Genomic DNA, 25,116 nt, shown 5'->3' with positions numbered 1-25,116 from the left:
ATGAGGAAAATTATATTCTCACTTAAAAACTTTCTTTCCCTTTGGTCTGAAAGCGAGTTTTTTTCTACTTCCTGTGTACTTCGCTGATGGCGAAGTAAATCTAGCTATGAAATTATAATTTAAGCTCTTATTTTGGCTATGCTATTACAGAAAAATGTTAGCCATCTCTTGTATAAGGTCTAAAGATTAAATTGTGCATCCTACAGATTCCTTCATAATAGAATTAGTTTCCTACCTTGAAGAGAATAGAGAAATGAAAGAACAAGTTGGGCTTAGAATAGAGAAATGAGGGAGCAAGTCCTGGATCGCTTGCTGACAATAGCAATATCACATGAATACTTAGCAAACAGTTTCAACCACTAGATAACAACTTAAGAAAACATTTACCAGAAGGTCCAATGCCTTCTATAAATTTTAAGAATCATGTATTTGGAAACACCTCTTAAATATCTAACATAGTGTAGTTTGTTTAACCAGTAAACTTAAGCACAAACATATAAAATGTTTTTAGTTTCTTTCTACCAACAAGTATAAAACATATGATACAGAGATTCAGGTCACACGAATTAAAATGTATCTTTGATTAATTTTTGCAGCTTAAATTTATGGACAATCTTATCTATAAGCCAATTAAAATAAAACTTTTAATAAAATTTTCCCATGTGGACATACAATATGTACACACATATAACATAATAGACCAATATAGCAATTTTAATAATAGCTTTTAAAATCTTTAACTCTTTTTGTAGATTGCCAGTTGATTTGAATTGCTTTTTGTTTTTAGTAACCTCAGTTAACCATACTTTCTCTCAGTTGATACTGTTAATACATTATTGGCTTCATCTGTTTACAGAGCCATCCCAAAGTACTGAATACAATAGAAGTGGCTGGAAAAAGTCCATAGGAACCTATAGGAGGACAGCTAAACACAGAACCAACAACACTTTAGTTTTATGAGCAGCAAATCATATATAACTGTGGATGACAAAAGACTTTAAGTTGCCATGTTTAAAATTATAAACTCATCAACCAACAAGAGGCACTTGCTTACTTCACAGTATTTTTGAAAGACCAAATTTGATCATTGTTACAAGGTGATTATTCAAATCTTTGAAAATAAGCACATATTTAAATAGCTCTTAATAAAAATTCAGCTGTTTTTGAACAATTAGAATTTAACAGACATCAAGAGAACATAATAGATTACTTTAACACATTGCTTTAACAGAGAATCAGATTTTAATTCTATGTCAAAGAGAAATAGATTAGTATACTTGTAACATTTTCCATCTGCCAATGTCCTTGATTTACATTTTGAAATAAACTGTTAAAAATCTCCAAATTAGGATAACGTTTTGAATAAGATAACACAAATTTTAGCCTGAGCTTTTTTCATTTCTGTTGGCATGGTATATCTTTTTCCAGCCTTTCACTTTCAGTCTGTATGCATCTTTGTTGGAAAGATGTGTTTCTTGTAAGCAGCAAATAGATGGGTTTTGTTCCTTAACCCAATCAGCCAATCTGTGTCTTTTAACTGGACAGTTCAGGCCATTAACGTTCAATGTGACTATTGATAAGTAGTAACTTTGCCCTGCCATTTGCCAAAGATATTTTCTAATATATACTTTGAACTTCCTGTGATCTTTTGCTGTGAGGTTTCCTTTCTTTACCTTCTTTCATATTGATGACCATGTTTCTGTGTTTCTGTGTTTCTGTGTGTAACACATCTTTAAGCATCTTTTGCAGGGCAGGACAAGTGGCAACAAATTCTTTCAATTTCTGTTTGCTATGAAAGGTCTTTATTTCACCTTCATTCACAAATGAGAACTTTGCAGGATATAATATTCTGGGTTGGCAGTTTTTCTCTTAGTATCTAGGCTATGTCTCGCCATTCCCTTCTAGCTTATAGGGTTTCTGATGAGAAGTCTGCTGTGAGTCTAATTGGAGATCCTCTGAGAGTAATCTGACATTTCTCTCTTGCACATTTTAGAATCTTTTCTTTATGTTTCACTGTGGTGAGTTTGATTACTACGTGTCGTGGTGAGGATCTCTTTTGGTCATGTTTACTAGGGGTTCTATGAGTTTCCTGTACTAGGATGTCTCTGTCCTTCTCCAGATCCGGGAAGCTCTCTGCAAGTATCTCACTGAAAATGCCTTCTAATCCTTTCTCTCTCTCCATGCCTTCAGGAATTCCTAGAACCCGAATGTTGGGTTTTTTAATAGTATCCTGTAGATTCCCAACAATATTTTTTAGATTTCTAATTTCCTCTTCTTTTCTTTGGTTTGACTGTATACTTTCCTGTGCTCTGTCTTCTAAGTCCGATATTCTCTCTTCTGTTTCACTGACTCTGTTTTTAAGGCTCTCTAATGTGTTTGTCATTTGATCTATTGAGTTCTTCATTTCATTTTGATTTCACTATCACGCTTTCCTGTTCTACTAGTTTCTGCGTTTCATTTTGATTCCTCCTTAAGATTTCATTTTCTCGAAGGAGATTTTCTATCCTGTCCAGTAAGGATTTCCTTAGCTCAGCGTTTGTTTTTGAAAATTACTAATTGTTTTTATCATAAATTTTTTGAAATCGGTATCTTGCATTTCTTCCATCTCATCATCTTCATAATCTTGGCTTGGGGTGTCTTGTTCATTTGGGAGTGTCATAATGTCTTCCTTGTTCTTGTTTCCTCGGTTTTTGCGTTTGTTGCTTGGCATTGTAGAGCTTTGGATTCTTCTTCCCTCTCTGTGGTGTTTTTTCTTGTTATACTATGACTGTATTAAGTGGACTGTCTACTTTTGATGGAGCCTTAGAGGCTTGAGATGGGTGTGGCCTGAGAGTTCTGTTTATTTCCTCAGGGTTAATGGTGTGCCAAAGGTGACACTCCCAGGTTAGGCGTGGTAAATCTCTCTTTCTTTCTTTCTTTTGATTCAAAAGGAAAGTAATTCCGCACAGCTGAGTGGAATTGGAGGTAGTTAGCAGGCGAATGATATACCCACACGAGCCAGCGATCTTTCCCAAGGACCACACAGGGAATCTGTGCTGCCCTCAGTGTGGGCTCAAATTCTCCTGCAGTCTCCCACTGGGTTGCCAAGGTTACCGAATTGGAGCATCTCTGGAGAGTACTCACATGAATTCCATGAGTTTTCTCCCCCACTGTCTCTTTTTTCACAGTCTCAGTTCATTAGTACCACACACATTCACTAGGTCCTAATCTCCTGTTATTGCACACACACACACACACACCCCAGGGTCAGTTTTTCTGCTTGGCTGAGGGCGGGTGCAGTCCTGACTGAGGTTGCCCCACTTATGACGTATGTCCAAAATGGCGCCTGCTCTTTGTCTTGCTCACCTTTGAGAGGTGAGCGGAGAAACTCGTGTCTGTATTGGTCACTTTTTTTTTCTCCCCTCTCTACTAGATAGCCTGGTGAACTTTTCCCCACCGGGTTTCAAGCCTGTTCCTTCTAGTCTCCTCTTTCCGCTTGCCCGCCGGTGTCTTGGGCTATTGAGGTTCGGCTCACCTCGTGTTCCAGCACTGGTGTGTTGCTTCTGCTGCTAGTGTCCCGAACTGTGGGCTCCCATGCTCTCCACGCAGGTCCACTGTGAATCACTAGTTCCGGAAGAGTTTCCTCTGCTGTTTCTTCCCCTGCTCTTCCTTGAACCTGCAGTATCTCCACTTTTATTAAACTGTCTCTTCCCGGACTTTCAGTGTGCTCCCTTCCTATTCCACCATCTTGCCGCTCTCCCCTCCTTCTGATTCTATATTTAGTAGCTTTGTGATGACAATTTGGCCTACCTGTATATGCAAGGGCTGGAGGATGATAGCCACCCCTATAATGATCCATCGTAAATTTCACCATAAGATAAATTGGTTTGGGATTTCTATATTAGCCTTTGTGAACTCAGTGTTAGCATCCCTCAACATAATCACATTTAGGACACTAAAACGGCAAATTTCTGAGTCTGGACTGGGTTGGCTACCTCCAGAGGCCAAAGCCAGGAGCCAGGATCTTTCTCCGGGTCTCCTACACAGGTGCAGGGGCCCAAGGACTATGGGCCATCTTCCACTGCTTTCCCAGGCCATAGCAGAGAACCAGATGGGAAATGGAGCAGCCAGGTTTTGAACCGGCGCCCATATGGGATGCCAGCACTGCAGGTAGCGGCTTAACCCGCTACGCCACATTACCAGCCCCTACTCAGTCTTTTATGCTTCATCATCTTTCGAAGTTATGGTTTGTGTAGTTTTTTTTTTTTTGCTTGCTTTTTTTTTTAAGATTTATTTATTTAAAAAAGTTACAGAGAGGGAGTGACAGAGACAGAGAGACAGAGAATCTTCCGTCCTCTGGTTCATTCCCCAAATGGCTGCAATAGCCAGAGCTATGCTGATCTGAAGCCAAGAGTTTCATCCAGATCTCCCGCATGGGTGCAGGTGCCCAAGCATTTGGGCCATCTTCCTTTGCTTTACCAGGCACTTTGGCAGGGAGCTGGATTGGAAGTGGAGCAACCGGGACTCAAACTGGTGCCCACATGGGATTCCAGTGCTGCAGGTGAAGCCTTAACCTATTACACCACAGTGCTGGTCCCCAAATATGTAGTTTTAATCAATGGTAGAACAACTTATTGCATTATTTCATACATTTTTTTCAGTTTTATGTAATATGAATTAATGGAATAAATTATAAGGATGAGCCAGAATTTCTGAAGTTTCCCTTTTGAAAGACTTACCTCCCACAGGTGATTTCTTGATGCCCGTGTCAACTAGAGAACATCTAATGATTCCTCAGATATCTCTAGGGAAATTCTTAATTGGTTCAAATGTGTATTATCACTGGCCTTATGTTTCTGCTGGGAAATTCAGGGTCCTGATAGGACTCAATGTTAAGTTAAATAGCTTTGCTAGATAATGGAGAAAAATTGACTTTAAGAAATGAATCTGGGCCGGCGCCGTGGCTCACTAGGCTAATCCTCCGCCTGTGGCGCCGGTACCCTGGGTTCTAGTCCCGGTTGGGGCGCCAGATTCTGTCCTGGTTGCCCCTCTTCTAGTCCAGCTCTCTGCTGGGGCCCAGAAGGCAGTGGAGGATGGCCCAAGTCCTTGGACCCTGCACCCACATGGGAGACCGGGAGGAAGCACCTGGCTCCTGGCTTTGGATCGGTGCAGCGCGCTGGCCGTGGCGGCTGTTTTGGGGGTGAACCAACGGAAGGAAGACCTTTCTCTCTCTCTCTCACTGCCTAACTCTGCCTGTCAAAAAAAAAAAAAAAAAAAAGAAGAAAAGAAATGAATCTGAGGCTAGCATTGTGTTGTAGTAAGTAAAGCCACCTCCTGTGATGCTGGAATCCCATATGGGCAATGGTTCAAGTCCTAGCTGCTCCACTTCTTCTTTTTTTTTTTTTTTTTTTAAGATTTATTTATTTACTTGAAAGGCAGAGTCACAGAGAGGCAGAGAGAGAGAGCTCCTGCATTGGCTGTTTCACTCTCCAGATGACTACAATGGCTGGAGCTGCACTGATCCAAAGCCAAGAGCCAGGAATTTCTTCCAGGTCTCCCACGTGGGTTCAGGGGCCCAAGGACCTGGGCCATCCTCTACTGCCCTCCTAGGCCACAGCAGAGAGCTGGATTCGAAGAAGAGCAGCCAGGACTTGAACCAGTGCCCACATGAGATGCCAGCACTGCTGGCGGTGGCTCCTCCCACTATACCACAGTGCCAGCCCCACTGCTCCTCTTCTGATCCAGCTCCCTGCTAATGTGTCTGGGAAAGCAGTGGAGGATGGCCCAAGTGCTTGGGCCCCTGCAGTCATGTGGGAGACCTGGAAGAAGCTCCTGACTTCAGCCTGTCCCAGCACCAGCCATTGCAGCCTTTGGGGAATAAACCAGCAGGTGAAAGATCTCTATCTATCGCATCCTCCTCCTCTGTAACTCTGCCTTTCAAATAAATAAACACATCTTTAAAAAAATGAATCTGTATTATAAACAGACCCTAGACAGAAAGCAAAACATGTATTTGTACTTTGTAAGCTTTCCAGCAATGAGTGATGGAGTAGGAAGAGAAAATAACAAAACACTATCAGTGATACCACAGAGAGACCCTAGTGTGTATCTGTACTTCACAGTTTTAGGTGAGTAAACCTAACTTCATATAAGAAGCAAATGTACACAATGTAATTCTTTAAAAAAAAAATACATCCTTTTTTTTTTTTTTTTTAAGATTTATTTACTTGAAAGGCAGAGTCACAGAGAGAGGGAGAGACAGGTAGAGAGAGAGAGAGGTCTTCCATCCCCTGATTTTCTCCCCAGATGGCCACAATGACCAGGGCAAGGCCAGGCCGAAGCCAGGACCCAGGAGCTTCTTCTGGTCTCCCACATGGGTGCAGGGGCCCAAACACTCAGTACATCTTCCACTGCTTTCCCAGGCACATTAGCAGGGAGCTGGATCAAAAGTAGAGCAGCTGGGACTCAAACCAGCACCTTTGGGATGCTGACATTGAAGGCTGTGGCTCTATCCATTACGCTGTGATGTTGGCTTCCACAATGTAGTTTTTAAAAAATATATATATATTTATTTATTTGAAAAGCAGAGTTATAGAGAGGCAGAGGTAGAGAGAGGTCTTCCATCGACTGGTTCACTTCCCAAATGGCCACAACAGCTGAAGCTGCACCGATCTGAAGGCAGAAGCCAGAAGCTATTAGGTGGTGAACCAGAGGATGGAAGATCTCTCTCCTGCTCTCCCTCTATCTCTCTATCTCTCTCACTCTGCCTTTCAAATAAATCTTGTAAATAATAAAATCTTTAAACATTTGGAGGCAACATAGCCTTAATATTGAATGTTGCATTCTCCAGAAGTTACATTTTTAAAAAATCTTTAAAATTAGGATGTCCTGGGGGAATTTTTAAAAATTTAATGATATGGGGCAAGCGTTGTAGCGTAGCAGTTAATCCACTGTGTTCAATGCCAGCATCTCATGGGTGCTGGTTTGTATCTCAATTGCCCCACTTCCAGTCTAGCTTCCTGCTAATGGCTTGGGAAAAGCAACCGAAAATGGCCCAAGTGTTTGCGCCCCTGCCACCCACGTGGGAGACCCTGGCTCCTATCTTTGGCCTGGCCCAGCCCTTGCTATTGTGGTCATCTGGGGAGTGAACCAGTAGATGGAAGATCTCTTTCCCTCCCTCTCTTTCTATAACTCTTTCAAATAAATAAATAAATGTTTCTAAAACTTTAACGAGAAATACATAAAATAAGTATAAACAAAAGGATGTCCCTTCCAGTCAGAATGTTTATATTCTCCGTATTTTACCCTTATCTATCCACACACCACAGTGGCCTCCTTGTTTTGCAAGAGATCAGTGTCTACCTTTTTTATTTTTTTAAAAGACTTATTTATTTATTTGAAAGTCAGAGTTACACAGAGAGAGAAGGAGAGGCAGAGAGAGAGAGGTCTTCCATCTGCTGGTTCACTTCCCAATTGGCTGCAATGGCCAGAGATGCGCCAATCTGAAACCAGGAATCAGAGCTTCTTCCAGGTCTCCCACGTGGGTGCAGGGGCCCAAGGACTTGGATGGCAGCACTACAGGTGGTAGCTTTACCCACCATGCCACAGTGCCAGCCCCTGGTGTCTTCCTTTTTTATAAATGCAGGTGTCTGATGCTCAGTCCCCTGAGACTCTTAAGGAATCAGCTTGAGGTTGAGCCTGGGTTTGGGAATCTGTCAAAAGCTCTCAGATGCTCCAAATGCAGCCAAGGCTGACAGTGGCTCGTACTTACCCGAATCTGTGCAGCATCAGTGGGGGTTATCATTTTAAGTTTCTATCTGAGGATTTCAGCCCTCTCCAGATCCTTCTTGAAGAAGAGCTGCCGCCTCTCATGTGCTGTGGTGAATGTTGGATTCTGTGGCTGCACGGATATCCAGCCCTGTGACGCGCTCTGCTGCTCCTGCTGTTAATGGAGCAGCAGCGGCCTCTAATCATCTCTGTGACCGAGTTACCAGGCACAGAAAGAGGCTTCAGTTCTGGAGCCCCCTTTGCGTGACCAAGAGCTGCTTTCTGTGCCATGTGACTTTCAGAGGCCCAGTTCCATCCCAACACGGAGAGAGGCAGCTGCGCCCTCCTCTGGCACACTAAGCGGGAGGCTCTCCCACGGCCCCAGTCTGGGCCAAATCCCTGCAAGTCCTCTTCCACAACCTGGAGATTTTCTTTCCACTTGACCTGCTTCTTCAACTCTAATTCCCTACTTTTTGAAGCCAACCGTGGTGTAAAGGTCATTTTGCAGTGAGTTGATTGGGATTACACATTAACCATTTCATCCAGCTTCCCAAGAGTTTCTAAACCTTTGGCCTGAGCATTCTTTTTAATTTGTTTATTTAATTTATTTATTCGAAAGGCAGAGTTGGGCCGGTGCTGCGGCTCACTTGGCTAATCCTCCGCCTGCGGCGCCTGCACCGCAGGTTCTAGTCCTGGTCGAGGCACCGGATTCTGTCCCAGTTGCCCCTCTTCCAGTCCAGCTCTCTGCTATGGCCTGGGAGTGCAGTGGAGGATGGCCCAAGTGCTTGGGTCCCTGCACCCGCATGGGAGACCAGAAGGAAGCACCTGCTCCTGGCTTCGGATTGGCGCAGTGTGCCGGCCATAGCGGACATTTGGGGGGTGAACCAACGGAAAAGAAGACCTTTCTCTCTGTCTCTCTCTCACTGTCTAACTCTGCCTATCAAAAAAAAAAAAAAAAAAAAAAAGCAGAGTTAAGAGGGGGCGGGGATAGAATTTTCCATCCATTGGTTCACTTCCCATATGGCTGCAATAGATTGCCACAGTGGCCAGGACTGGGCCCGGCGGAAGCCAGGAGCTTCTTCTGGGTCTCCCACATGGGTGCAGGGGCCCAAGCACTTGGGCCATCTTCTGCTGCTTTCCCAGGCACATTAATGGGGAACTTGATCAGAAGTGGAGCAGCTAAAACTCATACAGGTGCCCATCTGAGATGCTGGTGTCACAGGCAGCGGCTTAACCTGCCATGCCATAACACCAGCCCCAGCCTGAACCTTCTTAGAGAACCTATTCCTTTATCTAATCTGGAAAATGTTTAAGCATTTAATTATGGAAAATTCAAACTTATAGAAAGTAGTGTGTTAGTGTGTAGTGGGATGAACCCTAGCTTCAACAGCTGCCAGCTAATTATGGCCAAACTCGTTCCTGGAAACCCACCCATCGTGCTGGACACACACTAGACCAGGTTGACACACACCCCAGGCACCATATCCTTCCATTTATAACATTTCAGTATACATCTCTGAAAGATAAAGCCTCTTTTTTTTTTTTTTTTTTTTTTTTTTTTACAGGCAGAGTGGATAGTGAGAGAGAGAGACAGAGAGAAAGGTCTTCCTTTTTGCCGTTGGTTCACCCTCCAATGGCCGCTGAGGCTGGCGCATCTCACTGATCCGAAGGCAGGAGCCAGGTGCTTCTCCTGGTCTCCCATGCGGGTGCAGGGCCCAAGCACTTGGGCCATCCTCCACTGCCTTCCCCGGCCATAGCAGAGAACTGGCCTGGAAGAGGGGCAACCGGGATAGAATCTGGTGCCCCGACTGGGACTAGAACCCAGTGTGCCGGCGCCGCAAGGCGGAGGATTAGCCTGTTAAGCCACGGTGCCAGCCTGCCTCTTTCTTTTTAACAAAGCACAGTACCACTGTCACATCTAAAAAGGAATTGCAGGAATTCCTTAATTTCTTCAAATTATATAGGCAGTATCTATATTTTCCAGATCACCTCATATATATTTTTTCTATTCAGTTGATCCAGTCACTACATTTGAGGGATAGACCTCTTAAGTCACTTTTTTAAAAAAATAATTGGTGTTTATTTGAGAAAGAGAACGTGTGTTCTTCTCCGATGGTTTGCTCCCTGAATGTCTGCAGCATCCAGGACAGGGAACGCAGTACGTCTCCCATGTGGACAGCAGGAACCGAATTACTTGAGCCAACACTGCTGCCTCCCAGACTCTGCTTTGACAGGTAGCTGGAGTCAGGTGCCAGAGCCAGGAATTGAATCCAGGTACTCTGATGTGGAACATGTTAGCCACTAGGCGAAATGCCTACTCCCTTAAATAATATTGAAAAAAATTTGTTTTCTTTATTTGAAAGGCAGAATGACCAAAAGAGAGGGAAAGAGTAGAGAGTTTCCATCATCTGGTTTACTCCCCAAATGACTGCAACAGCCAGGGCTGGGCCAGGCCAAAACCAGGAGCCTGAGACTCCATCTGAGTCTCCTCCTTGGGTGGCAGGGGCCCAAGCACTGGGGCCATCCTCTGCTGCATTCCCAGGTGCATTAGCAGGAAGTTGAATTTGGAAGTGGAACAGCTGGATCTCAAACCGGCACCCATATAAGATGCTGGCGTCACAGGCAGCAGCTTAACCCTCTGTGCCACAGTGCTGCACACACACCAGTTGCTTTTAATCTACATTGTTTTTCTTTGTGGTTGTCGTTATTGAAGAAATTTCATGGTTTTTTTTTTTTTGTATGGTTTTCTACATTCTGAATTTAAACTTTTTTTTTAAGATTTATTTATTCTGAATTTAAACTTTTTTAGATTTATTTATTTATTTATTTGAAAGAGTTACGCAGAGAGAGAGAGAGGTCTTCCATCTGCTGATTCACTCCCCAATTGGCTGCAATGGCTGGAGCTGCACCAATCCAAAGCCAGGAGCCAGGACCTTCTTCTGTGTCTCCCATGTGGGTGCAGGGACCCAAGGACTTGGGCCATCTTCTACTGCTTTCCCAGGCCATAGCAGAGGGCTGGATCAGAAGTGGAGCAGCCACGACTCGAACCATTGCCCATATGGGATGCTGTCACTGCAGGCAGCAGCTTTATCTGCTATGCCACAGCACTAGCCTCTGAATTTAAACTTTTTAAAATTTATTTTTATTTACTTGAAAGGGAAAGAGACAGAAAGAGCTCTTCCATCCTCTGGTTCACTTTCCAAATGCCCAAAACAGGCCGCGCTCAGGAACTAGGAATTTAATCTTGGTCTCCCACATAAGTGCAGGGACTCGGCTCCTGAGCCGTTGCTTCCCAGGGTGCACCGTAACGGAAAGCTGGAGACAGGACATGAGCCAAGGCACTCTGGTGTGGGATGAAGGTATGTCCCAAGTGACAGCCTAACCACTGTGCTGAACACCCAGCCCTACCCTCTGAATTTTGCTCATTGCATCTCTTCAGTGTTAACACATTCCTCTAACCCCCGTCTTTCTTATAAACTGATAGTTGGGTCCAGGCTTATCTGATTCCTGACTTTTTTACAAGACTATTTCATAGTTGATAGTGTATATTTACTTCTACCAGGTCAGTTCATTCCCTGCCGGTCTTTGCATCTGCGCTGGTGATTTTACTGGATTGGGATGCTCATTACTTAAACCCTTCTGAGTATTTAAAGTCTACTTAAATGTGTTTCAAGCTCTTTTTTCCTCCCGTCATTTCCTCATAGCTAAACTTCACCCCAAGTGATTGGGGTGGTCTCCTTGCCCTCCAGCTAGAGGGAACAAGTACTTAGTGAGGGCTGATCTGGGCACGGGACCATGAGGAGGTGCCAGAGGGGAAACAGTGGCACTGTCCTCAGGCAGCTGAATGCCTATTTGATATTTATTTGACATGTAGAGTTACAGACAGTGAGAGAGACAGAGAGAAAGGTCTTCCTTCCGTTGGTTCACTCCCCAAATGGCCACCACAGCTGGCGCTGCGCTGATCTGAAGCCAGCTGCGCCGATCTGAAGCCAGGAGCCGGGTGCTTCCTCCCGGTCTCCCATGTGGGTGCAGGGGCCCAAGCACTTGGGCCATCCTCCACTGCCCTCCAGGGCCACAGCAGAGAGCTGGACTGGAAGAGGAGCAATCGGGACTAGAACCTGGAGCTCATATGGGATGCCGGCGCCACAGGCAGAGGATTAACCAAGTGAGCCACAGTGCCAGCCCCACCTATTTGATATTTGTTGTGTACTAAAACAGAGAACAAGATTGACTGGAATTAATTGTTATTTTAGGCTCTGAGCCTGAAGTTAAGAACTTTACCCAGAACAGTCTATAAGACGGTTCCCTGGGGACCAGCGCTGTGGCACAGTAGGCTAACCTTCCACCTGTGGTGCCAGCATCCCATATGGGTGCTGCTCTAGTCCCAGCTGCTCCTCTTCCAATCCAACTCTCTGCTGTGGCCTGGGAAAGCAGTAGAAGATGGCCCAAGTGCTTGGGCCCTTGCACCCATGTGGGAGACCAGGAAGAAGCTCCTGGCTTCAGATCAGCACAGCTCCAGTCTTTGTGGCCATTTGGCGAGTAAACCAATGGAAGGAAGACCTTTCTCTCTGTCTCTCCCTCTCACTGTCTGTAACTCTACCTCTCAAATAAATAAAAAGCTTTAAAAAAGTAAAAATAAAACAAAAAAATGTTAGGACAGTTTCCTAGGTCCAACTCCAGATGTTATGATGTAAATTGACCCAGGATATGACCTAACCACTAAGATTTTAAAGCATCTGGGATGTGATGTTCTTATGTACAACTGCTATGCTTAAGGTTCATCACCTTAGGGCGGGATCTTTTTTTAAGGTTTGTTTTATTAATTTGAAAGGCACAGTTGCAGAGAGAGAGGGAGAGACAGAGAGAAAGAGATCTTCCATCTGCTGGCTCACTCTCCCAAATGGCCACTAAGGCCAGGGCTAAGTCAGGCTGAAGCCAGTACCCAGGAACTCCATCCAGGTCTACTACATGGATGATAGGGGTCCAAGTCCTTGGAGCATCTTCTGCTACTTTCCCAGTTGTATTAGCAGGGAGCTGCATCAGAAATGGAGCAGCCAGGAGTCTCAGCAACAGACACTCATATGGGATGCCAGCATTGCAGGTGGCAGCTTAACTCGATGTACCAGAACGTCAGCCCTGCTAGGGCCGGATCTTAAAGTGCAGTCGCCAGATCTGCAGCCTCGATGCCCCCTGGGAACTTGTCAGAAATATTCAGTCTTTTATTTTATTTATTTGAAAAACAGAGTTATAGAGAAAGGTAGAACCAGAGAGAGAGGTCTTCTACCTGCTGGTTCACTCCCCAGCTGATTGGAACAGCCAGCGCTGAGCTGATCTGAAGTAAGGAGCCAGGAGCTTCTTTCAGGTTTCTCACATGAGTGCAGGGGCCCAAGGACTTGGGCCATCTTCTACTACTTTCCCAGGCTATAGCAGAGAGCTGGATAGGAAGAGGAGCAGCCGGGATTTGAACCAGCGCCCATATAGGATGCCAGTACTGCAAGCGGCAGCTTTACCCGCTATGCCACAGCACCGGCCCCTGATCTACCATAATTTAAATGATGTTCCCCCAAACAGATTTCCCCATGAAGCAAGCCAACAGCAATTTTGTAAGTCTCCAAAGCCAGTGTGGTCTCTGGTTCTAGCCTCCTCGGTTCAGGTCTTCACCTCCCATGCCTCCTCTCATCAAATCTCACCACCCTGTGTCCATCTAATCCCTCTAGGCCTGTCCAGGTACCTGGTTAAAAGTCCCAACTAAATGTATGGAATTACTATGTTGAACACCAAAAATGCAGAGAACTCCATGATGTGAAGGAGAAATTGAAGAAAAAGATGTTCGGCCTCACTTGTAACCAGAAGAATGCAAATGTGATATGGTGTTTCAGTTTTCAATTACCATGAATAATGAAGAAGAATGAAAATACTAGCATTTGAGAGGCTTTAGGGAGATAAGAAGTCTTATGCACATTGGTGGGAGTGTACCTTGACACAGGCTTTCTGGAGAAGAGTTTGGCATTGTGTGTTATAAATGTAAAAATGCAGTTACCACAATTTCACCCATTGTGCAGGAGCAAAGGGTGTTCAAACCAGCCTTGTTTATTATAAAGAATAATTAGAAATAAACTAAAAGTTTACGAAGACTGTTCATATCAATGATGGGACCTCCATACAATAGAATACCAAAAAGAACTTAAAATTATATGACCACTTGTAGACATGAAAGAATGTTCACTGGATATCATGTCCTCAAGGTCCTTTGTGGTGCCATTAAGGTAGTTAGTGCGCCTGCACACACACACATGTGTACATGATAGTCATCAAAATGTCAACCATGACATCTTATGGTTGGGAGAGTTCTGAAGGACTTGGCCTTGTTTTTTAAATTGTTTCTAAAACTACGAAAGTAATAGTGTTTACTTTTAACGTAACAGCAACACCAGCGCAGTGCACCTTGAGTGCCACTGCCGCACTGCTTGCTGTATACCGCTACTACTCCTGAGGGAAGCAAAGGCGGTGCTCTCAAGTAACTTTCCCAAGGCCCACGCAGGAGACTCAGAACCCAGTAGTCTGCCCCACAGACTGTGCTCTTTCTGCACTAACTGTCCCCAGCAGAAGCTCTCTTAAATCCTGCCGCAACACTTTCAGACACAAGTACGCGCGCATACACACACACACACACACACACAATAAAACGGGGTGGCAGTGTCCCTCCCGTTTTTGTTTAGTCTGGGGCTTTCTACAGCATGGACATATGCAATGACTGTAACCATGCTTCTACTGAAAAACTGGTGGTTTCCAGGTCTTCACGCTACCGGAAAGTAGTGAGCGTCCTGGTATACTCACTCCTGGGTGTAGGTGTGTGCTTGTGTTCCTGAGATAATTTCCTGGAGAAGGAACCACGGGGTCAATAGTTGTGCACACCAAGTGCTGAGAGAGGCTGCCCACGTGAAGCAGGCCTGTGTGAGAGTGGCCACCCCTCAGATTTTCCCTGACGCAGGAAGTTGTCAGTCTTAAATGGAGAAGTGATTTCACTTGTCGTTATTACTAGTAAGACTGAGCAGCTTTCCTGTGTTTACTAGCTCTCTTCAGGTTTTTTGTTTTCCAGAATAATCCACTTTCCTTCTTGTTTTATGATCATTTAAAAGGCAGAATGATAGAGGGCAGAATGATAGAGGGAGGGAGGGAGGGAGAGAGAGAGAGAATGAGAGAATGAGAATGTATCTTCCTTCTGCTTCACTCCTGGAATGGTTGCCACAGGCAGGGTTAGGCCAGGCCAAAGCTAACTCTATCTGGGTCTCTCACATGAGTGGCAGGAACTAAGTACTTGGACCATCTTCTGTTGCTTTCCTGGCACATTGACAAGAAGCTGGCTAGAAGCAGAGTAGCCAGACTCAAACCAGGTGCTGCCGAGTGGTGGCCTAACTCGCTGTGCCATCATGCCTGCCCTAGAACTGTTTACTTTCTATTGTGTGATTTGACTTTTTCTCACCAGTTCAAAGGAGCTTTTGGTGCCGTGTTATAAATACCGTCCTTCTAGCGCTCCGCTGCAGACGTGTTCCCCAGGACTCAGTTCTCTTTGAACTTGGCCTATGACTGACTTCATCATATAGAAGTTTGCACTTACTTTATTTTTGTGTAGTCAAATCTGTTAGTTTTTTCCTTGATAGTTTTACATCTTATTTAGGATGTATCTCCAAGAATGCAAGTACTCTCCCATATTCTTTTCTGGCATATTTGCATTTCTGGTTATGAATTTATTTGTATGTTTACACTTTAATCCATGAAGGGCTTGGTGTGTGTTTGGCAAAAAGTAGGAACCTACCCTTTAATTCTTGGGATGATCATCTTTTAAACATTAAAAGCCGAGTCTCAGGGATGCTCTGGGCTGTGTCTGCTCTGTGGTCCTGCTGTCCCCTTTTCTGTATCTGGGTTAGAATCATACTGTTTTAATCACTCGAGATCTTCAGCAAGATTTCCTATCTGCTAGGGCAGGTCCCCTTCCTGCTCCTCTTCTTTTTAAATTGCCCCTAAGTGTTTCAGGCATTTACTTTCTCAGAGGAACTTTAGAATTAGTCATGAGCCAAAAATACTCCCTTGGGATTTCAGTTACCATAGATGGAAGTTACTCACTGAGGTGAGGCTGACATTTTGAAGTATTTTATTTATTTGAAAAGCAGAGTTACAGAGAGAGAGAGAGAGAGAGAGAGAGAGAGAGAGAGAGATCGATCTTCTATCAGCTGGTTCATTTCCCAAATGGTCCCAACAGCCAGGACTGGGCCAAGCCGAAGCCAGGAGCTCCATCTGGTTCTCCCTCGTGAGAGGCGGGGGCCTAAGCACTTGAGCCATCTTTTGCTTTCCCAGGATTATTAGCAGGAAGCTGGATCAGAAGGGGAGCACCTGAGACTTGCACCGGTGACCAAATAGGATGTCAGTATTGCAGGCCACAGCTTAACCTGCTGTGCCACAGTGCCAGCCACAAGGCTGACATCTTGACACGGTAATCCACGGGTCTGCAGCCAGGACTCCTTCCTCCCCCAATCCCTGATCCCTCAAGAGACCCTCTGCTTGTGAGTGTAGGACCAGCACCTGAACAACATCTGCCTCACGAACCCACAGGCACATGCCCTCTTCTACAGAGATCCAGGCGGGGCCTCCTGAGGGCACTGGCCACACACTGAGCCCCATCCTCACCCCCTTCCAGGTGGATAAAGTTTGAAGAAAAGGTAGAGGAAGGAGGTGAACGCTGGAGCAAGCCCCATGTGTCCACGCTGTCCCTGCACAGCCTCTTCGAGCTTCGCACCTGCCTGCAGACGGGGACGGTACTGCTGGATTTGGACAGCGGCTCCTTGCCCCAGATCATAGGTGAGGCAGGGGCCCCTGTGCACAGCGCTCTTGCTATCCCCTCAAAGACAGGGACAGATCTTGCCTTAAAATACCTACAGAGTCTTGTGAGTCTTGTACTAGCACATTCAATGTTCCAGAAGTATTTTGCCCAAGAATACATTTTAGGATGAAAAGATATTGAACATGGTATTTTTATGCTACCTGGGGCACTTTCTTAGTTGCTGTTTGTTTTGCCCTTCATAATAACATTGAGTTATAGAGCAGAGACTTCTACACACACACACACACACACAGACATGCACGTGCCCTTGTACACAAGCAGACTGAGGGTCTGTGAGACGTCCAGGTTTCCAGTTAGTGGCAAAGCCAGGGCCTTCCCACACCACCTGCCACCTTTAGCTCACTCCTAATCCTGCTGGTAACAGATGAAGACACTGCCCCCCATCCCGGGGCCGTTCTGTGGCACGCGGACCAGGTATGTTTGTTTCCCATTCAGATGATGTCATTGAGAAGCAGATCGAGGACGGGCTCCTGCGGCCAGAGCTCCGGGAGAGGGTGAGCTACGTCCTCCTGCGGAAGCACCGTCACCAAACCAAGAAGCCCATCCACCGCTCCCTAGTGGACATTGGAAAGTCCGTCTCCTCCACCACAAGTGAGTCAGGCTCTCTGCTGGGGGCGGCAGGCTCGTGGGCCAGCGTGGCGAGGGGGCTTTCCGAGGGAGCTGGGTCTACCTGCAGAAGTCCTAAGGGTCTGGGCTCCCTCAGCCTCCTCTGCTGGCAGGGCTGCGGGACCCCGGTCACACTCCAATGCTGTCCCCAGCGCCAGGGCAGAACGATTGCTTGGAAGAGAGTTGGTTCTCAGCCTGGAATGCACAGTGCCATCACACGTGCCTGGAACGTGTCCGGGACAGTCCGGGTTGTGGCCCAGGAACAGAGACGGTGGTTGGAAAGCTCTACAGGATCCTCAAGTGCACGCAGCTGGGAAATGCTGCTAGCGATGACTCACTTAGGAAAAGGCCTGAAAGTTTCCCCATGAACCCCAAGAGGAGCCGAGCCTTGGCAGAAGCCACATGGAGGTAGTAGAAGGAGCGAGTTCATCCCAAGGATGCCTTGGCTTGTGTGATTGGCAGAGCCTGGTGCCAGTAAGGGAGACTGCATGGTCCCGGGGAAACAGCTCAAACCCCACCCTCCTCAGGATCTGAGTGGAGAAGCCCAGAGACACCAGCCCTGCTGAACCTGTCAGAGAAATGCAGTCACCAGAACAAAGCTGACAAAGTCACTAAGTAAACACCCTCAAGGAACCTCTTAAAATGGATTGTTTACAGAGAGCACTGAGTGTGTCCTAATACCAGCAGGTAGATGAGTGGCTTCCTGTGAGAACTCATTTCATCCTCATCATCATTTCATGGCTTTAGGCACAGTTCTTGTCATCCCTGTTTACAGATGAGGCACAGAGAGGTTAAGTAACTTTCCTAAGGCCACACAGCCAGGAAGCAGGGATGAACCCAGGCAGTCTGCCGTATCTGCTGCCTATTTAATCAGATGTGTATCTGTCTCATTTTCAACAGTTCAGATATTTCTCTGTAATCTTGTTCAGACTATTAATTTGCTTCCACACACCACATTCTTCCCATAAGGGGAAGACATGTGTCTTGCGGCCCAGCTTTGTTTAGCTAAAGTGACCAGACTGTGCTAATCCGGAGGCTGTGCTGTGCCAGCCCGGCTGCCGAAATCAGGTGCCTCTGTTCTTCCTCCCAGATCGCAGCCCCGCCCGGAGCCCTGCCACCGGCCCAAGTCTGCACCGCTCCACTGAGGACCTGAGGTTGCGGCAAAGTGCGAATTACGGACGTCTGTGTGAGTGTTGCCTGCTGCCCGCCACAGCTTCGTCCCGGCTGGGACTGCGGCGGGGTGTGCTCCTTTGCCCAGGCAGAGAGGCGTGCACAGGAGAACTGCAACTGCTGCCCAGAGCCGGGGCTGTTCTCACGGCCCGATACACTATCCAGATATCCCAAGTAACTCTTCTAAAGATGAGGCTCTGGTTCAAATCCCGCCATAATCAGCACCCCGTCCTGTGTTGTAGACATTCAAATAGGGGTGGGGAATGTCCAGCCCGTCGGTCATATAAACCCTGCAAAATCATTTGGTTTGGCCCTGTCAGGGCAACCACAGATGAGACTCAAAATCCAATAGGTCTGTAGCAGACTTATTGTTAACTGACAGTTTCGTATGGCTCTCAAATGATGTTGTAGATATCCAATGGTCCTTGGCAGAAAAGAACATTCCCTCCCCCTTTGCTTTCACTAACCCTGTTATTAGCACACACTCCCCATCCCCTTTTGTGGAAAACATTTCCCAGAAACCTGATTTGAAACAGTTAAGGCCCTCCCTTCCCCCCCAGGAGGGTTAGACAATGTCCCCATCACTGGGTCACAGTCTCCTCCCAGCGTAAAGAAGAAATGTGGGCAGAGCCACAGCCGCTCTGGGTTGGACTGGGGACTTCTGAGGTGAAAGGTCACAGACAGGCTTTTTTAGGCAGCTCACAAGGGTTAACAAGCAGATGAGCTGTGAGAGAAGAAGACAGAACCTGGACAATGAGGAGAACAGGAGAGCGAGGAGAGCGAACGGTGTGGGGGAGCACCTTCCTTTAAATACCTTCACTAAAATGCCAGGACAGGAACAAGCGCAGCCCGGGGCTGGGCCCCTGGCCAGGTTCCAGGAGTGACTCAGGGAGAAGGCGCCCATGGCCTCCACCACAGCAAGCATTTGCTCCAGGGTCTTCCCTCTGCCTGCTTCCCCTCCCCTGGCCTTGTTAATCCTTGTGGGGATGCCAGTGGCCGGGTCAGCAGGCAGAGGGAAGGCCTTCCACTCAGTCATTGTGTGTGAGCAGCCTCTGTGCTCAACACTGCATGGTGGTGGGAACCTAGGTGTGATGTGTGAACAAGAGAGCGCAGCCTGTGTGAACCAGCTGATAGTCAAGGTGTGCACCACCCTAAGGAGGCCCAGAGCACAGAACCTACCAGGGAAGGCTCAGAGGAGGACGTGGGCAGCAGAGTCTTGGAGAGTACGTGGGAGTTTTCCAGGAACATGGAGGGGCCAGAGGGTGGTCTTAAGTTAAGGTTGCAAGGAGCAGGGGAAGGGAGGGAACACTGGCTGAGTTCCCAGAACTACGAGGGGTAAGGGGAAGAGAGGTCAAATCCAAGAGGGCCTTGTGTTCCCAGGAAAAGAACTCGGACTTCATTCTGAAGGTAACGGGGTCTCCCAAGAAGCTGGGCACAGGAGCATGCCATCTGAGAAAGGGTAAACTAGAAAGGAGCAAGGTTGGAAGTGAGAGACTGAGCCCACGTTCAGGATGGGAGAGGAAAGGATTTCATGGCTGGTGAGAAGTAGGAGGGGAGGGAGAGGGAGGATCCGCTTCTCTGTGAATGCTAAGGGGTGCCAGTGAGGGGCACTGAGTGGGACAGGTGTGTGATTCAATGGGAGATGATGAGCTGAGTTTGAGGTGCCAGGTGGGGCAGTTCCAAGGGAGCCCAGGGGAGAGGTCGGACTGGATATCCTTCCTGGTGTCCTCAGCCCAAACGTGTAATGGAAGCAAGAGGAGTGGATGTCATTGGCAGGAGGGACAGGCTGAAGCCCCTGGAGGGGATGAGAGACTCCAAGGGGACCCAAGCAGGAGAGTATCCTGGGTTAGAAGAACAAGGAGGAGAGCCAAAGAGAGCTAAGCCACAAAGTGTTCTGGAAGCAGCTTGTTGTCATAGGCTAAAAGCGGAGAAATGTAGGTCTGAGAGTGCCTCCTGTGGTGGGCTGCTAGTGGGAAATGAGAGCTTTTTCGTGCTGTAACCAGGATAGGAATATCAAATGAGGCACTGTCACTTTCTCCCCATGAGGAGCTTCCTTTCCGTCTAAATCCTCAGGCCATCTTTAGTCTCATGGGTCATAGAGGGGAGAGGTGAGGCTGCTCTGTCTCTGTCTGTCTCCAACAAACCCCAAGCTCGTTGACACCTGGCACCTCATCAGATAACACACCTCTTTCCCGCCCCTGATCTGGGCCTGGCCCAGAGGCAGCACCTGGAGAAGACTCAGCAATGAGGCCCAAAAAGATGGGGCTGAGGGGTAGAGGCCAGGGTGCAGCAGGCGGAGCAGTGAGGAGGAAGGGGTGGAGCATGGAGTCTGTCTGCTCTTTCAAGAAAGTGGAAGGAAGGGAAGTGAGAGGACGTGGTCTTGAAGGGGCTGCAGGATTAAGGGCAAGGGGGTCTTGCTTTGGTCATGGACATGGGGGAGGCAAGAGTGGGAGCCAAGAGAAAAGGACCTGGGGAGGCCTGGCTTCCTCTGACGACCTCCTTTTCCTTCTCTCCTAGGTCATGCCCAGAGCAGAAGCATGAATGACATTTCTCACACCCCAAACACAGACCAGGTAGTGAAGTCCCTGCACTTGGCTATGGTGGAGGGCCAGGGCAGGGCAGGAGTCCCCAGAAAGGACCCCGTTGGAGACTCTGGGCTGCCTGGGTGACCCTGCCCAGCTCATCCTCAGGTCCCAACTGAGTCCCAGGCTCTGGGAGAACATGGTCAGGTGACATGCCAGGTGTCCCTGCGCTGGGATGTTTTGGAGAGGCCAGCCCTTGTAGCTTCACCTTTCCTGTGACCCACAGTGGCTTTCAAGGTGAGATGGGAACTGAGGCTGGCAGAGCAGGAAGTGAGACCACCCTGGGGCAGAACAGTGATGAGAGTTAGTGAACTGGACGGCCCAATAGTGAGTCTTCATCCTCAGCCAGGCTAGGAGAACATCCACTCTGGTCTCTTCCACCTTGGCTGAAACCCTCTTGATGAGATCAGAATCCTACAAACTGGTAGAGTCGGAGTTCTAAGGCCCAGAACCCAGGACACCTGTGGCTGTGTCCCCTGGGGAAGCCCAGAGGGGACCCTCTTGATCCCAGTCCCTGCATATCTCAAGGCAGAAGATTGCTGTACCCCAGGAGTAGGAAGGGCTGTGAAGCATGGGGAAGCTTAGGTTACCTTCAGGCCTTTAGACACCCCCCAGTTTGATGGAAGACAAAAGAAAATCACTGTCTCATGTCACCGCCCTGAGGGTCCTTGATGTCCAAAATAGCAATGTGCGTCAACACTGGAGGTCCTCACGCTGCATGTGCTACACCATCACAAGGGATTTCTGTGTGTCCTGAAGGTGCTTTTGTCACTCACATTTCCCTGGAGAAAGGACATTGAGGCCTGAAGCAGCCTTGTAACATACAAGGCTACACTGCCGCAGGTGGCATAGCCATAATTTGACCCAGGCAGTCCGACTCCAGAGCTCTCAATTTGGAAGTAGTTTAGGAACCAGTCAGTATTCTGGATTATTCTTATTGCAGTCGTACACACAATGGACCCGTGATAAGAAAGCAGTGCCTAGTAAAAGGCTTTCATACCCTCTTTTAATAAATGCACAGGTGGTAATAATACTGCCAGCTGTCACCTTCACCAGGCAGTGTGCTTGCTTGCTTTAGGGTCTGGAACCCAGCCTCTGGAGCCAGTGTCTGGTTCTCCTGACCAAAGCCCACGGCTGCTTCTTAGTGCTGGCAGCTTTAGTGGTTTGTGGGCCTGTGGTGTCCTTCAGGTGCAAGCGCAGAGGTGTTGCTCTGCAGGGCCTCTCTTCCTCATAGGTGTGTGCAAAGCTAAATTCCCTGCCCTCCCTCAGCCAGCAGCTTCCCAGTGAACAGTGGATTCGGGCAGCATCGCCATACTGCAAAGCTTGATCAGAGTCCCCACTGGCTCATCAAACGGGAATGCAGGGCCCTGTTGGTCAAGCCCAACAGACTGTGCAGACTGTGGCCAAGCCACAGTGGCCAGAATGCCAGTGTGCCCCCACTTCTGGGATGCCACCATCCCAACCTTCTGACCAACCTGCAAGGAAAGGGCCAAGGCCTCCTTTTCTCTCCTGGCCTATAAGTGTGCTGGTTGGGCCACCCCAAAGCATTGATGCTTTTATTTATTTATTTATTTTAAGATTTATTTATTTACTTGAAAGGCAGTTACAGACAAAGAGAGGGAGAGACAGAGAGAGAGGTCTTCCATCTGCTGGTGCACTCCCCAAATGGCCATAATGGCTGAAGCTGAACTGATCAGGAGCCAGGAGCTTCTTCCAGGTTTCTCACATGGGTGCAGAGGCCCAGACACTTGGGCCATCTTCTGCTGCTTTCCCAGCCCATCAGCAGGGAGCTAGTTCAGAAGTGGAGCAGCCTGGACTTGAACTGGTGCCCATATGGGATGCTGGTACAGCAGGCAGATGCCTAACCTACTATGCCACAGCAGCGGCCCCCATTGTTGCTTTTAAATCCTCATTCTCTGGGATGCTCCTGCCCACCCCACTCTTCCTCCTCTCTCCTGGACCCACTTCCTCCTCAGGGACATGGCACTGGCATGGGGATGGTGGATGCCTGGCACACCCAGCCCTCCATCCTAGAGAACACTGGTTATTATTAATCAGCTGACTATGCCAAAGACAAAGGGACTTTCTGAGCCTTGGGGACTCTGGCCTTCCCCCCAACTCCTGCCCTGGGTTATTCTTACCATATTAGGAGCCTTTGGAGCTATTGCTAGTTGCCTGGGCAATTGTGGAGAGTTTTCCATTTTTTTTCCAATTGGATTTAAAAGATTATAAGGGTGAAGCCCCTGCTCATGAGCCTCCCCTTGTGCTGCTACACACCCAGCCCAGCGTGTGTCACTCTCCCCAGGAGCCGAATCAGGAAACAGCTGTGGGCACAGGGGTCCTGCAGAAAATAGACATTTCTGTGCCCACAGGAGAGGCTCCGGGGCAGGGCTGTGGGGGTGCGGCGGGGCTGGTAGGAAAAGGTGACATCCCCAGGAGCTCTTCAGGGTGCCTGCCTGTACCCCATGTCAGCCACCGCGGGCTCCAGCCAGCCTTACTCTCCTCAGATGCTCCCTCTTCTACTCCCTGCAAAGTTATTTCTCTCTTATCCTTCCCCTTACCACCCCTGGTGGGGAGTAGGAGGCACAAAGTGGAAAAGCAGCTCATTCTGATGTGTTCAGGACTACAAAAAGCTCCTCAGTGTCCAGCCCTGGGGTGTTGTCACTGTCAAAGACGACTCAGAGGTAACCAAGTCATAAGTGCAGGCAGCCAGGAGTAAGTCTGAGCAGAGGCGGGCACATCAGACCCTGCTTGCTCTGCCTCTTTTTTTTTTTTTTTTTTTTAAGATTTATTTTATTTATTGGAAAGGCAGAGTGGGAGGGAGGGAAAGAGATCTTCCATCCATGATCTGCTCCCCAAATGGGTGCAACAGCCTGGCGGACCTGGGCTAGGCCAAAGCCAAGAGCCTAGAACTCCATCTGAGTCTCCCTAGATGGCAGGAACGCAAGAACTGGGGCCATCTTCCGCTGCCTTCCCAGGTGCATTGGCAGAGAGCTGGATTGGAAGTGGAGCAGCCAAGATTTGGACAATATGGGATGCCGGCTTCGCAGGTGGCATCTTAACCCTCTGCACCATAAAGCCAACCTCTTTGCTCTGCCTCTTTGGCCTTCCTGCCCTAGACGGACAACAGTCAGGGGGACCAGAGAGGGGGGCCACCTCGACAGTCTCAGGTGGAAATCTAAGTTCTGAGTTTCCTAGGAGGTCTCCTGGGGGTGACTCGGGGGCACAGAAGTTTCCTGCAGACTTGGAGAGTGGTCCAGGGGTTCCTGTGAGCCAGAAAGCTGGTGGCCAAGAGAAAACAAAGCCCACCCACCTCCTCTGTGAGAACAGGCCCCTTCTTCCCACGGCCACCCAAGGTGCAGGCTGAGGGGAGGCCTGGGCGGCAGCTGCCGTGTGGGTGCTGAGACTCCGGCCTGCACCAGTGCCGCTGGCATCCAGCAAACCCCCACTGCGGTTAGGCAGTTTTCAAGCATGTCTTAGGGGTCGTCTGCAAAGGCTAATTGGTTTCTAGGGTTAACCAACACTGAGTCTTCTCATTTGTAAACTGGTTATTTCTTTCAGTCTCTTTAAAAACTCTGGGAGGATTTTTAAAAGTTAGACCCCCAGAGCAATCAGAAGAGGGGTGAGGGAATGAGGGCACTGTGGGGTCCCCAGGATTATCTTGTTTGCCTTCCCTGACCAGCGGAAAAACAAGTTCATGAAGAAGATCCCCAAGGACTCGGAGGCCTCCAACGTGCTGGTGGGTGAGGTGGACTTCCTGGATCAGCCATTCATCGCCTTCGTGCGTCTCATCCAGTCTGCCATGCTGGGAGGGGTGACCGAGGTGCCCGTCCCCACCAGGTGAGAGCCGTGGAGAGCTGCCCCCATGCCTGTCCCTCAGGAGCCAGCTGTTCATGCAGGCAGCACACAGTGCTGGGAGACATGCCCCCGAGCTTGGAGATTTGCTAGGGAGGGAACTCTGACAAGGGATGAGTTAGCAACTTTATTTAAGATCATTCCCAAAAGAGAAGGAAGCAAAGCTGAGAGGGAAGCTGCTGGGCAGGCATGGGAGCAGGACTAAGGGGAGGGAGCTGGAGGCGGAGGAGCTTTGTGGGAGCGAGTGAAGAGCAAAGG

General features: G+C 48.0%; 1 protein-coding gene across 1 annotated transcript in view; it reads left to right on the top strand.

The window, feature by feature from the left end:
• SLC4A5 (solute carrier family 4 member 5) overlaps positions 1-25,116 on the top strand; it is a 115,847-nt gene that overhangs the window by 54,953 nt on the left and 35,778 nt on the right. Inside the window, exons 5-9 of the mRNA XM_062209682.1 lie at positions 16,442-16,602; positions 17,081-17,236; positions 18,342-18,437; positions 20,939-20,994; positions 24,686-24,843. Coding sequence (XP_062065666.1) covers positions 16,442-16,602; positions 17,081-17,236; positions 18,342-18,437; positions 20,939-20,994; positions 24,686-24,843 — 627 coding nt within the window. The remainder of the gene's footprint in view (positions 1-16,441; positions 16,603-17,080; positions 17,237-18,341; positions 18,438-20,938; positions 20,995-24,685; positions 24,844-25,116) is intronic.

Source organism: Lepus europaeus, chromosome 13, assembly GCF_033115175.1.
Source record: "Lepus europaeus isolate LE1 chromosome 13, mLepTim1.pri, whole genome shotgun sequence".
NCBI classification, from domain to species: Eukaryota; Metazoa; Chordata; class Mammalia; order Lagomorpha; family Leporidae; genus Lepus; species Lepus europaeus.
This window is presented reverse-complemented; position numbering and strand designations above follow the sequence as displayed.